Here is a 15,355-nt window from a genome sequence, read left to right as displayed (position 1 = left end):
GTTATATTATCGCATTGCGAATTCAACTTAGAGCTGCTGGGATCCTAATGGTTTTATTGCTAGAATATAACGAAGATTGAGAATATAGTGCTATATTCGTTATATTCCTCAATTCTAGCAATACAACCATTAGGAACTTAGCTTGAATTCGCAATGCGATTAATATAACCTGCATTATTCGCATTGCGATTACAACTTAGATCTGAGTTCCTAATGGTTGTATTGCTAGAATTGACAACGAATATAGCATTATATTCTCAATCTTCGTTATATTCTATCAATATAACCATTAGGAACCCAGTTATAAGTTGTAATCGCAATGCGATTAATATAACCTGTATCAATCGCATTGCAATTACAACTTTGTGACACTGCAGCTTCAGAATTAATCTAAGATGGATGCTGTCCTTGCTTTTTGATAGGCGGTGGGAGGGTCTGGGAGGGAGGGTATGCTGATTGGCTGGAATGTGTCTGCTGACTGTGAGGAACAGGGTCAAAGTTTGCTCAATGATGACGTATAGGAGGCGGACTGAACATCGCATATGTTTGCCCGCAGCGGCGAACGCGATCAAGCTATGTTCGCCGGGAACTATTCGGTGGCGAATAGTTTGGGACATCACTACTGGCCAATCCCCTGTCGAAAGCGCAGGCCCGGATGCCTCCCACCCTGCACCTGGACCTTCGTAAGCACCATCAGCGACCACATCCACTTCTGTGTCCCAACGCAGCGTACAAATGTCCTTACCCCAGGCATTTGAACACAAGCGCAAATACCCAGCCACCCACCCAAAGGCCATAGCACTACATGCGCAACTTTCACAACCTTCCGCAGCTTAATGTCGGCAGCCGTCCCTCGTTACTCAGTCCCCAGCCGCCACTATTTTTCCCGGTGTGCCGTGCCTGCCTTACACCAGAATGTGTCCTGTAACATCTCCCGTGCCCTGACCAATGCAGTTACTGGGAAGGTTCACTTAACGACTGACACACGACTGATACATTTCCCTGATGGCACACTGGGTGAACGTTGTGGAGGCCGGAAGAGAGTCATACCTTGGGATAACGCAGGTGCTGCCAACGCCAAGAATTGTGGGCCCTAATTCCATCAGGGTTTCCGCCACCACCTACATTAGTGACTCCAACCCCCACTTCTCCTCCTCTGCCTCCTCCTCCACTTCCACCTCAGAATTATCCTCTTGCAGCACCAGTCAGCCATCAGTCGGTAGTTGGAAGCAGTTTAGCACTGCAGTGGGGAAGTGTCAACAGGCTGTGCTTAATCTGATCTGCTTAGGTGACAAACAGCATACCGCCGCAGAACTGTGGAAGGGGATAAGAGACCAGACTGAAGTGTGGCTCTCGCCACTAAACCTAGAACCAGGCATGGTTGTGTCTGGTAATGGCCGTAACTTAGTGACAGCTTTGGAGCTCGGCAAGCTCACACACATCCCATGCCTAGCCCACGTGTTCAAGCTAGTGGTTCAGCGGTTTCTCAAAACCTGCCCCAATTTGCCTGCGCTACTGGTGAAGGTGTGACCATTTCTGCAAGCAATCAACAACTTCCGCTGGTCTGGCAACGCTGCAGCAGTGCTTGCAATTGCCAGCTCACCGACTGTTGTGTGACGTGAGCACGTGCTGGAGCAGCAGAGGGCAGTAGTGAGCAGCAGAGGGCAGTAGAGGAATACCAGGTGCAACATGGTCATCTCCTTTCCAGTCAGCTTCCACTATTCACAAGCGAAGAGTGGGCTTGTGGGGTTTTAAGAAACTTTGAGAAATCAACACAGATGGTGAGCAGCAATAATGCTATTATCAGCGTCACCATCCCACTTCTGTGTCTACTCAAGCGCTCGCTGCTCACAATTAAGGCCAATGCTTTGCATGTGGAAGAGGTTAAAATGGGGGAAGACATTACACAGGGTGATAGCGAGACCATCCACAGTTCGTCTTCTCAGCACAAATTGAATGATGAGGAAAAGGAGCAGGAGACGGTTGCCTCCGCTACAGAGGGTAGTACCCGTGAAAGTTTAATTCCATCTGTTCAGCGTGGATGGGCAGAAGAGGAGAAAGAGGATGAGGAGATTGAGAGTCACCCCCCTGATGACATCAGCAATGTCTTGCCTGTTGGGACTCTGGCACACATGGCTGACTTTGTTAGGATGCCTTTCCTGTGACCCACGCGTTTTACGCATTTTGGACAACAACGATTACTGGTTGTTCACCCTTCTTGACCCCCGCTACAAAGAGAACTTCTTATCTCTCATTCCTGTGGTGGAGATGACTAGCAAAATGGTGCAATACCAAAAGGTCCTTGTGGAAAATTTGCTTCAAAAATTTCCAGCTGACAACGCTGGCGGCAGAGTACGTAGTTCCTTGGGAAACCAAGGAGGGGAGAGGAGGGGAACACACAGCAGTTCCAACAGGGAAGGGCAGGGAAACACTCTCCAAAGCCTGGAACAGTTTTATGACACCCCACCAGCACCCTCACCCTTATGCGTGGCCTAGTGTCACAAGGAGGGACAAATTTTGGAAGATGATGAAACCTGGATGCTCTGGATTGGCGTATACAACAGCGTGTTCCAGTTCCTGCCAATATTCTGCAACTTCGCACACCTATTGAAGAGGAGTGGACTGACATTCCACAGGCCACAATCAACAACCTGATCAACTCTATGCGACGGAGATATGTTGCACTGCGAGAGGCAAATGGTGGCCACACTTAATAAGGCAAAACTGTGCACATTTCAGAGTGGTCTTTTATTGTGGGAAGTCTAAAGCACACCTGCGCAATATTCGGCACATTGATATGCCACACCTATGAGGTGGGATGGATTATCTCGGCAAAGGAGAAGTGCTCACTAACACAGATTTAGACAGCTACACTATATCACTATCTAACCTACACTGACTATCTCCCACTAACTATCTATATTATATATATATATATATATAAGCTAACTATCTAATTTAATGACACAGGAAAGCAGAGAGCATATCAATAACACTGATGTCTCTCTCAAATCTGCAAAATACTGCATATAAGGGCTGCTGGGGAGGTTCTCATAGTAAGGGGTAGGTAACTTTCCTATTGGTTGCTAGGGATGTTGCTAAGCTCAGACAAAGATATTGCAGCCTTCTCATTGGCCCACAAGCAAGAAGGGAGGTTACTGTTGGAAAAAAAATCTAGAAGATTCGAAATTACTATAATATATCTTGAAATTTTCCCAAAAATTTCTAAAACCCACTTTTTCAGGACTAGTTCAGGTCTGAAGTAACTTTGTGAGGCTTACATAATAGAAACCACCCAAAAATGACCCCATTTTACAAACTACACCCCTCAAGGTACGCCATATGGTTTTTGGAAAGCAGATTTCACTGGGATCATTTTAAGCTGCCATGTCACATTTGAAGACCCCCAATGCACCCCTAGAGTAGAAACTCCCAAAAAGTCACCACATTTTAGAAACTAAACCCCTCAAGGTATACTAAACTTATTTTGAAAACTTTGTTAACCCTTTAGGTGTTCCACAAGAATGAATGGAAAATAAAGATGAAATTTCAGAATTTTACTTTTTTGCCAGATTTTCCATTTTAATCATTTTTTTTCCCCGCTAACAAAGCAAGGGTTAACAGCCAAACAAAACTCAATATTTATTGCCCTGATTCTGTAGTTTACAGAAGCACCCAATATGTGGTCGTAAACTGTTGTATGGGCACACGGCATTGCGCAGAAGGAAAGGAACGCCATATGGTTTTTGGAAAGCAGATTTCACTGGGATCATTTTAAGCTGCCATGTCACATTTGAAGACCCCCAATGCACCCCTAGAGTAGAAACTCCAAAAAAGTTACCCCATTTTAGAAACTACACTTCTCAAGGTATACAAAACCTGATTTTACAAATTTTGTTAACCCTTTAGGGTTAATCCATTTTTTTTCAGTTACAAAGCAAGGGTTAACAGCCAAACAAAACTCAATATTTATGGCCCTGATTCTGTAGTTTACATAAAAACCCTGTATGTGGTCATAAACTGCTGTACGGGCACACGGCATTGCGCAGAAGGAAAGGAACGCCATACGGTTTTTGGAAGAGAGATTTTGCTGGACTGGTTTTTTTGACACCATGTCCCATTTGAAGCCCCCCTGATGCAGCCCTTAGAGTAGAAACTCCTAAAAAGTTACCCCATTTTGGAAAATACGAGATAAGATGGCAGTTGTGTTGGTACTAATTTAGGGTACATATGATTTTTGATTGCTCTATATTACACTTTTTATGAGGCAAGGTAAATAAATAGCTGTTTTGGCACCTTTATTATTTTTTGTTATTTACAACATTCATCTGACAGGTTAGATCATGTGGTATTTTTATAGAGCAGGTTGTTACGGACGCGACAATACCAAATTTGAAAGAAAAAAAAGTTTTTTTAGTGTCTCCACATTCTGAATAGTTTTATTTATTTTTTGGGCGACTGTCTTGTGTAGGGGCTCATTTTTTTGGGGATGAGATGACGGTTTGATTGGCCCTACTTTGGGGTGTGTATGACTTTTTGATTGCTTGTTATTATACTTTTTGTGATGTAAGGTGACAAAAAAAATAGCTTTTTTTACAGTTTTTATAAAACAAAAATTTTACGATGTTTACCTAAGGGGTTAGGTCATGTGGTATTTTTATAGAGCCAATCGTTACAGACGTGGCAATACCTAATATGTATACTTTTTTTAATTTATTAAGTTTTACACAATAATATCATTTTTGAAACAAAAAAAATCATGTTTTATTGTCTCCATATTCTGAGAGCCATAGTTTTTTCTGTTTTTGGGCGATTATCGTAGGGTACCATTTTTGCAGGATGAGATGACGGTTTGATTGGCACTATTTTGGGGTGCGTTTTTGATTGCTTGCTATTACACTTTTAGTGATGTAAGTTGAAAAAAATGGTTTATTTAGCACAGTTTTATATATATTTTTTTTTACGGTGTTCATCTGAGGGGTTAGGTCATGTGATATGTTTACAGAGCTGGTCGATACGGGAGCGGCGATACCTAATATTTCTACTTTGTCCCACTTTGGGACTTCAACTTTTGGGGGTCTCATCCCCTTTACAATGCATTCCAATACTTCTGTATTGGAATGCATTGGCTGTATGTGTAATACAGTGTGTATTACTCATATAGCTTCCTGCCTGTGAGATCCAGGGGGCTGGATCTCACAGGTTCTCTACCGGAAGGCAACCCTGATGCCTAAGGATTACATCGGGCTGGCTTCCATGCCATCGGGTCCCCCTCACAGCAGCACATAATGGGTTCATGGCATCGATGATTTCACTGATGCCGGCTCATGCAGCAGGGGTCCAGCTATCAGTGACTGCCGGACCCATGCTGCAGATCGGGCGGGCGCAGCTCCTGCACCCACCCGATCCCCATATAGTACATATACGAAATTCCATACATGTACGTCATTGGTCCTTAAGGGGTTAAATGTCCCTCCTTTCTACAAACAAACTGCACATTGGTGTTGACAATTTACAATAGTAATGCAGTGCTTGCCGTAAAATGCCTTTGCTATAACACTATACGGTTTCTTAAAGTAATAAGGGGTCAGCAAACTCCAGGGCACTCCAGCTGTTGTGAAACTAAAATGCCCAACATGCTCCATTCATTGCTATGAGAGTTCTTAGTAGAGCAGGTTGCCTTCTAAGGTTGCCTATCCCTGCTGTAGAACATCATCACTGATATTGTTGCAATTAAGCAATTATGGGGCACATTTATTTAGAACAGTCTTAGTAAAGGCCCATAGCTGGCGGTGGATCTGCTGAAGTTATGAAGAGGCGCTGACCTCTCCATAACTTTGGCGCATCCAGCGCCAGTTCTAATTGTAAGACAGCTTCCAAGCAGGCGTACAAAATGATGAATGAGACTATTTCAGAATAGTAAATTACCCCCTATGTGTTTCCATTGCCATTGTCACACACTGCTGCTCAACACCAATAAAGTAATCCCAATTATATTTGCATATTATATTCATCAGATTGTTGCAGCAGGGACTGGTTAATTCTTCATCTAACCTCATCATTCCTCTAAGATCGCTTTACCCATGAAAGAACGCAAAGCTAAATTATATTAGGTATTGTATTTTGTATGTACTGTGTGTGACAGTTGTAAGCCGTGTACCGGGGTGGGCTCCCCAGGATACAGCAAAGTCACGAACGATGAAAGCGACACTGACACCAGCTTTTGTAAAACAGGCTCTTTACTATAACGGGATATCAAACACACTCCCAAATGCAGTGAACATAAAATCAGATTAGATTACATTCAGCCCGGAGGCTGAGACCCTTGTGTCGCATAGCATGGCGCCCTCCGATGGTAACCAGAAAACACTTGCGCAATTTACCTACTGCGAGCAGAGCTAACTCTGCCTCGCCATACCTGTTATGACCCTGAAGAACAAGAACAATCGTGTGTGTATGAGATACAAGCTAGCCCCGGGTGCGACACAGCAGCTTACAATCTTACCAGACTATAGAGTAATATCACCCTCCCTTTCCTCAAACTGAAATGTGGCACGTGCCTAATTAGTATCACCCCCGATAAACATGCTGGGGTAAATGCAGATTATGGTGAAGTCCTCTCTGATCTCTGGGGCGAACCAAAACTTTAACTGACAAGTCCTTGTGAAAACAAGCAACTAACTACCTTCAGATTTGATCTCAGTCTCTAGTATTTAGGCGCCAATCCTATATTGAGGTGCGTGCACGAGCTGTCTTACCAACCCGGGTATCTTTTTAATCCAGTGATGGTGTTAATATGGAGAGCAGCAAGTTACTTCAGCACGCATGCGGCCCTCTGCAGAGAAGATAGCTTTTTGTTACAAAGTTCCTAATAGCCTTCCTGGAAACGATCCTCCAAGACTCCCTGACGCCTGGATGCGACCGGATTCTGTACCACACAGTCCTTCTCTGTTCCTCTCAAGATAGATTCAGACACAGCTTTCTGGTTCTTCTCCAGACTCACCAACCCCACCTCCTTTGAATATTCAAACACTTGCACTATGTTAGCTGTGTTAAGAAACAGCGACATCTAGTGGTTAAAGAACAGAATGACAATGCTAATGAATCAGTATTCATATACAAAGTATTCTGACAATGGTGACTGTTTCTCCATCTCGCACCTTCACTGTTGCATCACCCTAAAAATATTTTATGAACACCAACTTCAATGTCTGTTTATGTATTGCTACTTAGTTGAAGAGTAGCTTAGTCGCACACTGCTTGTAGTTTCTTTACAGTTTCATGGAGTCGGGTTCCCACCACATCAAATGCATGAAGAGAAAACGCCAGAAAAAGATCACAATAAACTGTGGTTCCATAGAAATATGCTTTGCTTTTATTGAATCTGCTGCCAATGTTGATGTTACGTTTCAGCCAATTACGGCGTTTATCAAACTGAAACAGAATATAGAAAAACAGCAGGCTTTTAGAACTTTAGAAAGTACATCATGGCAGTGGTCAGTATAATAAGACAATGTCTAGTAACAATCATTAGTGGTATCAGATCCCACATACTCGTCAAGTGACAGAATCTAGTCACCTGAAACAATAGTGACCTTACACATAGTGCAATTACATAATAGTGGTACAGGGAAGTGGACATGTACAGGCATTTTGCATTCCACAAGGAGGGTGTCACATTCACCTAAACACATAGGGGTCGGAATAGAAGTGATACAAATGCTATAGTCCAGGGATATCAGTGGTTCTCTGTGTACATCATAAATAAGAGAATATCCGTATTACAGACAAGGATAGTACTGTTCTATTAGGGGCCAGCTGTTCTGTCCCGTAAAATACAGAATGCACACGGACGTCACACGTATCTGTGAATCTAGAACTGCTCAGATAAAGAAATAATGAAGCTGAAGCTGCAGAAGTCAATATTGTGAATGTGACAGTATTAGGCTACTTTCACACTTGCGTTCGGGGCTCCGCTTGTGAGTTCCGTTTGAAGGCTCTCACAAGCGGCCCCGAACTGATCCGTCCAGCCCTAATGCATTCTGAGTGGATACGGATCCGCTCAGAATGCATCAGTCTGGCACCGTTTGTCCTCCGCTCAGCAGGCGGACACCTGAACGCTGCTTGCAGCGTTCGGGTGTCCGCCTGGCCGTGCGGAGGCAAACGGATCCGTCCAGACTTACAATGTAAGGCTACTTTCACACTAGCGTTCGGCTGTCCGCTCGTGAGCTCCGTTTGAAGGGGCTCACGAGCGGACCCGAACGCTTCCGTCCAGCCCTGATGCAGTCTGAATGGATGCGGATCCGCTCAGACTGCATCAGTCTGGCGGCGTTCAGCCTCCGCTCCGCTCGCCTCCGCACGGACAGGCGGACAGCTGAACGCTGCTTGCAGCGTTCGGGTGTCCGCCTGGCCGTGCGGAGGCGTGCGGATCTGTCCAGACTTACAATGTAAGTCAATGGGGACGGATCCGTTTGAAGATGCCACAATATGGCTCAATCTTCAAGCGGATCCGTCCCCCATTGACTTTACATTGAAAGTCTGGACGGATCCGTCCGAGGCTATTTTCACACTTAGCTTTTATATGCCAATATAATGCAGACGGATCCGATCGAACGCTAGTGTGAAAGTAGCCTAAGTCAATGGGGACGGATCCGTTTGAAGTTGACACAGTATGGCTCAATTTTCAAACGGATCCGTCCCCCATTGACTTTCAATGTAAAGTCAAAACGGATCCGTTTGCACTATCATGAAAAAAAAAAAAAAAAACCTTTTTTTTTTTTTTTTTGTTCATTGTAATGCAAACGGATCCGTTCTGAACGGAGCCACCGTCTGCATTAATATGAGCGGATCCGTTCAGAACGGATCCGATCGAACGCTAGTGTGAAAGTAGCCTTATGTGTGATGCCCCATTACATTAACCTGTGAATACCAGTTAAACCAGTAACCCAATGGTTTCACTTCCCAATAGTATGAGCTGTGACAACCACGGGTGTAGCTATAGGGCAGGGATGGCCAACCTGAGGCTCTCCAGATGTTGCAAAACTACAACTCCCAGTATGCCTGGACTGCCAACAGCTATCAGCCTACAGCAGGGCATGGTGGGAATTGTAGTTTTACAACAGCTGGAGAGCCACAGGTTGGCCATGCCTGCTATAGGGCAAGCAAGGGAAACGGCTGCTTTGGGGCCCGAACTCAGAAGAGGACCACCCAAAAGGAGGACTAAAAGATTTTATCGTCAAGGCCCCCTCAACAGTATTATACAATGACATCATATACAGTATATACATGTAGGAAACTGATAGAGCAGCTGCCATGCTTCACCTAGGAGAATGATCTAGATTAGCCATAGGAGCTGGGGTTGCACAGGAGCAGAGGGGTTCAAAAATGTGCTGTGGGGCCCAGTCATTTCTAGTTACGCCACTGTACGTGTCCATGAGAAGTGGAAAAAGCAGACACATAAATGTATAAATTACAGATTTGCTCTATAACAAGGTGCTTTTAGATTGCATTTATTTTGTGGCGACAGGTCTTCTTTAAGTACGGATAGTATAGATCATACATAGAGCTGAATTTTAGTGAGGGCACATGTGGCAGACGCCCTGGTGCCTCCAATACCCATCCTTTCTGCCTAGGTCAGTTCTGCTGGTTAAAACGGCAACTAAATCAGGAGATCCATTTGTCTAGCGAGGGCAAGTGTCTTTCAGCTCTGTAATATGCAATTCACCATATATACTATAGGCCAGGCATGCTCAACCTGCGGTCCTCCAGCTGTTGCGAAACTACAACTCCCATCATTCCCTGACAGCTTACAGCTATCATCCTACAGAAGGGCATCGTGGGAGTTGTAGTTTTACAACAGCTGGAGGGCCGCAGGTTGAGCATTCTTGCTATAGGCTATAGGCTAATCTTAGCTTATGGCCTACTAGGTGTCCTCTTCATGCAGGCCTGGTAATCAATATTTATATGGGTAGTATATACACCACTCATCTCTGGGGACCCAACCTCTCAGGAAAAAAGGGGTCCCTTCAAGGCTGTATAGTTATACTATATGGTTGAGAGGGGGCCAGGCATGTCTAAGGGAGTCACTGGCGCAGCTGAAACTCTCATAGACTTAAGTATAGAGGGGCACATGCATTTGTGTCCACTTTTTATGTGGTTGTGATAAGGTGTCAAGTGTGGTCTGGGTCACGAAGATGGGATAGGGTCTCCCACAATTTCTTTGTCCCAAACCCCCTTTCCCTGGAAAGTTTAGGTAAGATAATGGAGATGAAGAGGATAGAGAATATGTATTTGTATATACTTGCATAAAGATTGATAGATGACTAATGCTCTACAGTAACCCCAAAATGACTGAATGTAGTTGCAAACTCTGGCCCTGAAAAAGCGCAAGCTGTATCACAAGCAGAATACCATGCTGACTAAGGAACATTATACGTCATAATGCTAATAATGTATGTTTTCCTTATTGTCTAACGTCAATCCTTCTATAAATTCATGATTTGTAGAATAAAATCCAACCTGCATAGTAATATAATACAATACTTATACTAAATAACAAAGGATATTACATTGGAGCGATGTGGTGGAGCTTCAATGGAAGCCCCAAGTGATAACAGCTGCATGAAGTCAATGTATGATTTATGATCAATATGTTCAATACAATGAATACATATCTTCTTTCAGGAGGTATATAGAGATACAGATCATTGATGATGAAGAATATGAAAAAAATAAGAACTTCTTCATTGAACTCGGAGAACCAGAAATGCAGAGAGGAGGTAAAATGAAAAATAATGAAAAGATGAAAATGAACAAACATATGTTAAGTAAGCTGCCATCTAGGTTCCTGGCGAGAGACAATGCTGAGCCTTATGCACATGGCCATAATACAGTTATGTGAAACCTCTGAGTTGTAGCCTTCTATGGACCCCTACTGTACCTCCATATGCCTCCAATTTAATACAGAGGCATAAAGACTTCCGTATAATTATAAAAATTGTGCCATGTTTCTTCAGTAAAGTGGAACAGGTGCTTTATAAATATGGAGCTCATTCTGACCACCATATTTCTCAAAGTATTCACACCAGACAACTAGAAGAAATACCGTGATAAATCTCCTGCTTCCTATTACAAAGCTAGTTGCCTGCAGCCACCACTAGGGGGAGCTCTGTGCATATGAATTTATGTAGGTACGTTTGACTGAAATGAAAGCTGTAATAATCTGTTTGCACTGAGCTCCCCCTAGTGGTGGCTGCAGAAAAATGCAGTGTTTTCACATAAGGAAGACAATAATTTAATCGCTATCCCCCTCCCACCAGGCTCCATAGCATCTGCAAGGTCTGCCTTCATTGAAGGAATGCCACTAATTGCAGTGTAAAACAGCAGGACACAGTCTCTAGTTCCAGGTGGATACTTTGTGGGTTGTCAATTTATTTATTTTCTTCTATGGCAAATCATAAACATTTGTAATTAACAGATTTCATCATGTTTTTGTTTCCCAAATAAGCGATATAAAGCTATAAGACCACGTGCAGAAAATTGCCCATCACCATAAGCTGCAACCTCTAGTGACAGATACAATGCATCAGCCATGCTCCCTTTAAAGGGGTTGTCCATATTGATGACTTATCTTCAGGATAGGTCATCAATATCAGATCAGTGGGGGTCCGACACACAGCACCCCCTGACATGCCGTCTCCTGTCTCTCCTCATGTCCGCTGCTGCTGTCTATGCTGTCTGAGGATAGGTCATCAATAGTAAAAGCTGGGACAACCAATTTATGGGCGCAATGCAATCACTTGTAGAGCATGTATATTCAAAAATAACATTTCTTGTGATATAGCCCATGTTTACATTAGTGTAACCTGTGTTTTCTTTTATTCAGGTAATACTGGTGAAAAATGGGTGGTATGTACCAAAAGTGGTGAGGAGATTGCAGGAAGTCCCAGTGTTGGGGAACATCGCAAGATGGAAATCATAATAGAGGAATCATATGAGTTCAAGGTGAAATAAATATGAAAACCTTTTTACATAAGTAAACATAATGATAAATTGACTGACATTAGAAATAGATATTTCTCTTTGATGCAGCGATTGTCAGCAATGTAATATCGAACTGGCCGCACATGGCTCCATATTTCTACCTGATCCGACAACTAGGTCATACCATCAATAAGTAGTGATGGACGAACATCGGCCGGGACGATTTGCGAATGCGTGTTCGCGGTGGGCCCCATTCACTTTAATGGCAGGATGACCATGAAAAACCTTCAGGTCATATTTGCCGCCAGCAAACACTTACTAGAAGTACAGAAATTGTCCCACAACATGGACAGTGATATACCAGTGGGGGATCATTTGCAAAAATTCCCACAATTTTATTTTATTTTAATCAGGGGCCATTTTTATGCGTCTTAAAGGGAAACTCTCAAAAATGTGCCCTGCTGGAGCCTAGAACAATTTTATTTCATGGAACTGTATGGTGAACGGACGCCACTGTACGGCATCAGTCTGAGGAATCTGCTAACGCATATATTTTTGGTATACATTAAATGGATGGCAAAAATAGGATGTGAACCCGGCCCTTGTGTCAGAATAAGCACCAGTACACAGCGGAGAGGAGAGGCAGCCATGTACTAACAGAGCGCTACCTGGTCCTGGTGGTCAGGGATAGTTACGGCCTTGCGGTTCGCGGCGAACTTTGCGCTTTCGCAATCTGCCGAACATGCGAACATATGGCGATGTCCGCTCGCACCATATTCTTTTGCATTGAGCCGAACTTTGACCCATAACACATCCATCAGGTGGGACAGGACAGCCAATTGAGACATTTCAGCACATGGACACACCCCTCAACCCTATAACAGAACCCGATCTGGCAGCCATTTTACATTATGTGTTTTGCCAGTGTAGGGAGAGGTTGCATTTTGGAGCAGGGACAGGCTGTTAGGAACTTAGGGACACCAAACGCTAGCTATTAGGGCCACAAAAGTCCTTTTAAGGACTGGTAACGTTGTGCTTTTGATAGGTTTGATACACAGAGGGGTGAAATATACTTATAATATACTTTATAACATATCAGCTTCCACAAAATAGTGATTGAGGTTTTACATATACCAGCGTCCACAAAATTACTGCTTGAGGGTGATATACCAACTTCAACTACCAACTGATTGAGGCCTGCCATATATCAGCTTCAACAAATACTGCTCTTCTCTAGGGACTTTGGCACAGGGTCATTTTGAAAATGACAGGCAGAGGAAGAAGCAGGCTGTTCCGCAGCGGTGGTAGGGGTCGGGCAGGTGCACCAGGCCGGAGCCTAAGTGGGAAGTTGGAGAAGGTGCGTGCCATTATGTCAAAGGATGCACCAGAGTTGGTTGAGTGGCTCACTCAGCCTTCCGCTTCTGCACACTCCTCATACTCTGTATATACACCCTCCTCACTCTCTGCTGTGTGCACCCCCAAAGACACCACCACCACCTCAGCCCCTCCACTCGAGTCAGAGGAATTATTTTCCCATCCATTCCCAGACCTTACCAATGCACAGCCATTCTTGCCATCAGATGAGGAAGAGGAGGTAGCAACGGCTGCCACACAGCTGTCTGACGACGGTACCCAGATCAGCCCAAGGAGGGTGTTCCCCACTGTTGCTGCCTACTCCGAGATCTCTAATGTCAGTGGTGGTGAAGGTGACGATGATGACGTGTTGATGGACGTCACATGGGTACCCACAAAAGAGGAAGAGGAGAAGAGTTCAGAGGAAGAGACGGAGCAGCAGATAGGGAGGAGGAGGAGGATAAGCAGGCAAAATTCGCAGTGCACAGGAGGCAAAAAGCAGACTGCAAATGTATCTGGAGCTAGCCATCCACCATGCACGGTCACATCTTGCGCTCCCAGGACGACGGCACATGGCTCTGCAATGTGGGCACCTTTTTAACGTGTCAGCTGCTGACAATAGTGTTGCCATCTGCAGCCTGTGCTGTCAATTCATATGCCGCGGTAAGCCCAACACTCACCTAGGGACGACCACCTTAAGAAGGCACCTGGCCTCCCATCACGAGCTCAGTGGGAGACACGCCGTCAGAACCCACAAAGCCACACTCCCAGTGCTCCACATCCTGCCTCTTCTTCTTCTCCTCTCTCCTCCCATTTGTCCTCCACTCCACCTTTTACCATGCCGTCGTCGCCTTCATCTGGCACAAGGCAGGCTTCCGTGGCCCAAATGTTCGAGCGTAAAAAATGATGACGCCGGATAATCCTCTTGCCCAACGGCTGACCACTGGCTTGTCGGAACTGCTAGCCCGCCAACTACTGCCATATAAATTGGTGGACTCGGAGGCCTTTAGAAAATTTGTGGCTATTGGCACACCGCAATGGTCCCCGGAAGGAAATATTTCTCCCAGAAGGGCATCCCTGAACTATATGGCCACATTCAGCTGCAAGTTAACATATCTCTGGCACACAGTGTTGGTGCCAAGATACATCTGACCACAGACATGTGGTCTAGCAAACATGGGCAGGGAAGGTACATAACTTTTACTGCCCACTGGGTGAACCTTCTGACGGCCATCAAGCATGTAACCCTTGGCACCCGTGTAGATTTGATGTTACCGCCATGGATTGCATGCAGGCCGACCTCTTCTTCTCCTCCTCTTACTCCATCCCCCGTCTCCTCCTCTGCTGACTCCTCCTTTTCCACTGCCACCGCCTCTTCCGCTGCACCCCCCTAGCTCCCCAGAACCTATTTGACGTGCCAGGTGAGACGTTGCCATGCTGTGCTGCGGCTGTTGTGCCTGGAAGCCAAGAGCCTCACTAGTCTTGCACTGCTTTCAGCTCTGCGGTCACAGGCCAATCAGTGGCTAACCCCGCTCAATTTGACAGTTGGTAAAGTGGTGTGCGACAATGGTGCCAATCTGCTTAGCGCACTGAAACAGGGCAAAATGACCCACGTACTGAACTTAGTCATGCAGCGATTCGTTACCAAATACCCTGGGGTCCAGGACAGTCTTGTGGCAGGCCAGGAAAATATCTGGCCATTTTAGAAGATCTTACATGGCCATGGCTCGCCTTGCTGATGTTCAGCAGCAACACCACTTGCCCGTCAGACGTCTGATTTGTGACCCTTGTCTCACTCCTCTGCCTCTCATTATGATGGCATAGTGAACCGCATTCACGATAAGCACCTTCTATAGTCACAGGGTTATGTGACTGTGCCCCCTTATACCCTGCTTTGTGCCATCTTACCACACCCTGTGCAGTGCCCCTAGTTATTCCCTGTACTGTGCCATCTCAGCAGATTGCCACCATTGTCGCACACCACTTTACCAACTGTCAAATTGAGCGGGGTTAGCCACTG

At 44.9% G+C, this 15,355-nt stretch overlaps 1 protein-coding gene across 1 annotated transcript in view; it reads left to right on the top strand.

The window, feature by feature from the left end:
• The window catches only part of LOC122920651 (sodium/calcium exchanger 1-like), a 120,107-nt gene that overhangs the window by 79,234 nt on the left and 25,518 nt on the right, over positions 1-15,355 (top strand). The window contains exons 3-4 of the mRNA XM_044270318.1: positions 10,684-10,778; positions 11,885-12,003. Of these exons, the coding sequence (XP_044126253.1) occupies positions 10,684-10,778; positions 11,885-12,003 (214 nt within the window). The remainder of the gene's footprint in view (positions 1-10,683; positions 10,779-11,884; positions 12,004-15,355) is intronic.

The sequence above is a fragment of the Bufo gargarizans genome, chromosome 10 (assembly GCF_014858855.1).
Source record: "Bufo gargarizans isolate SCDJY-AF-19 chromosome 10, ASM1485885v1, whole genome shotgun sequence".
In the NCBI taxonomy this organism is placed as follows: Eukaryota; Metazoa; Chordata; class Amphibia; order Anura; family Bufonidae; genus Bufo; species Bufo gargarizans.
This window is presented reverse-complemented; position numbering and strand designations above follow the sequence as displayed.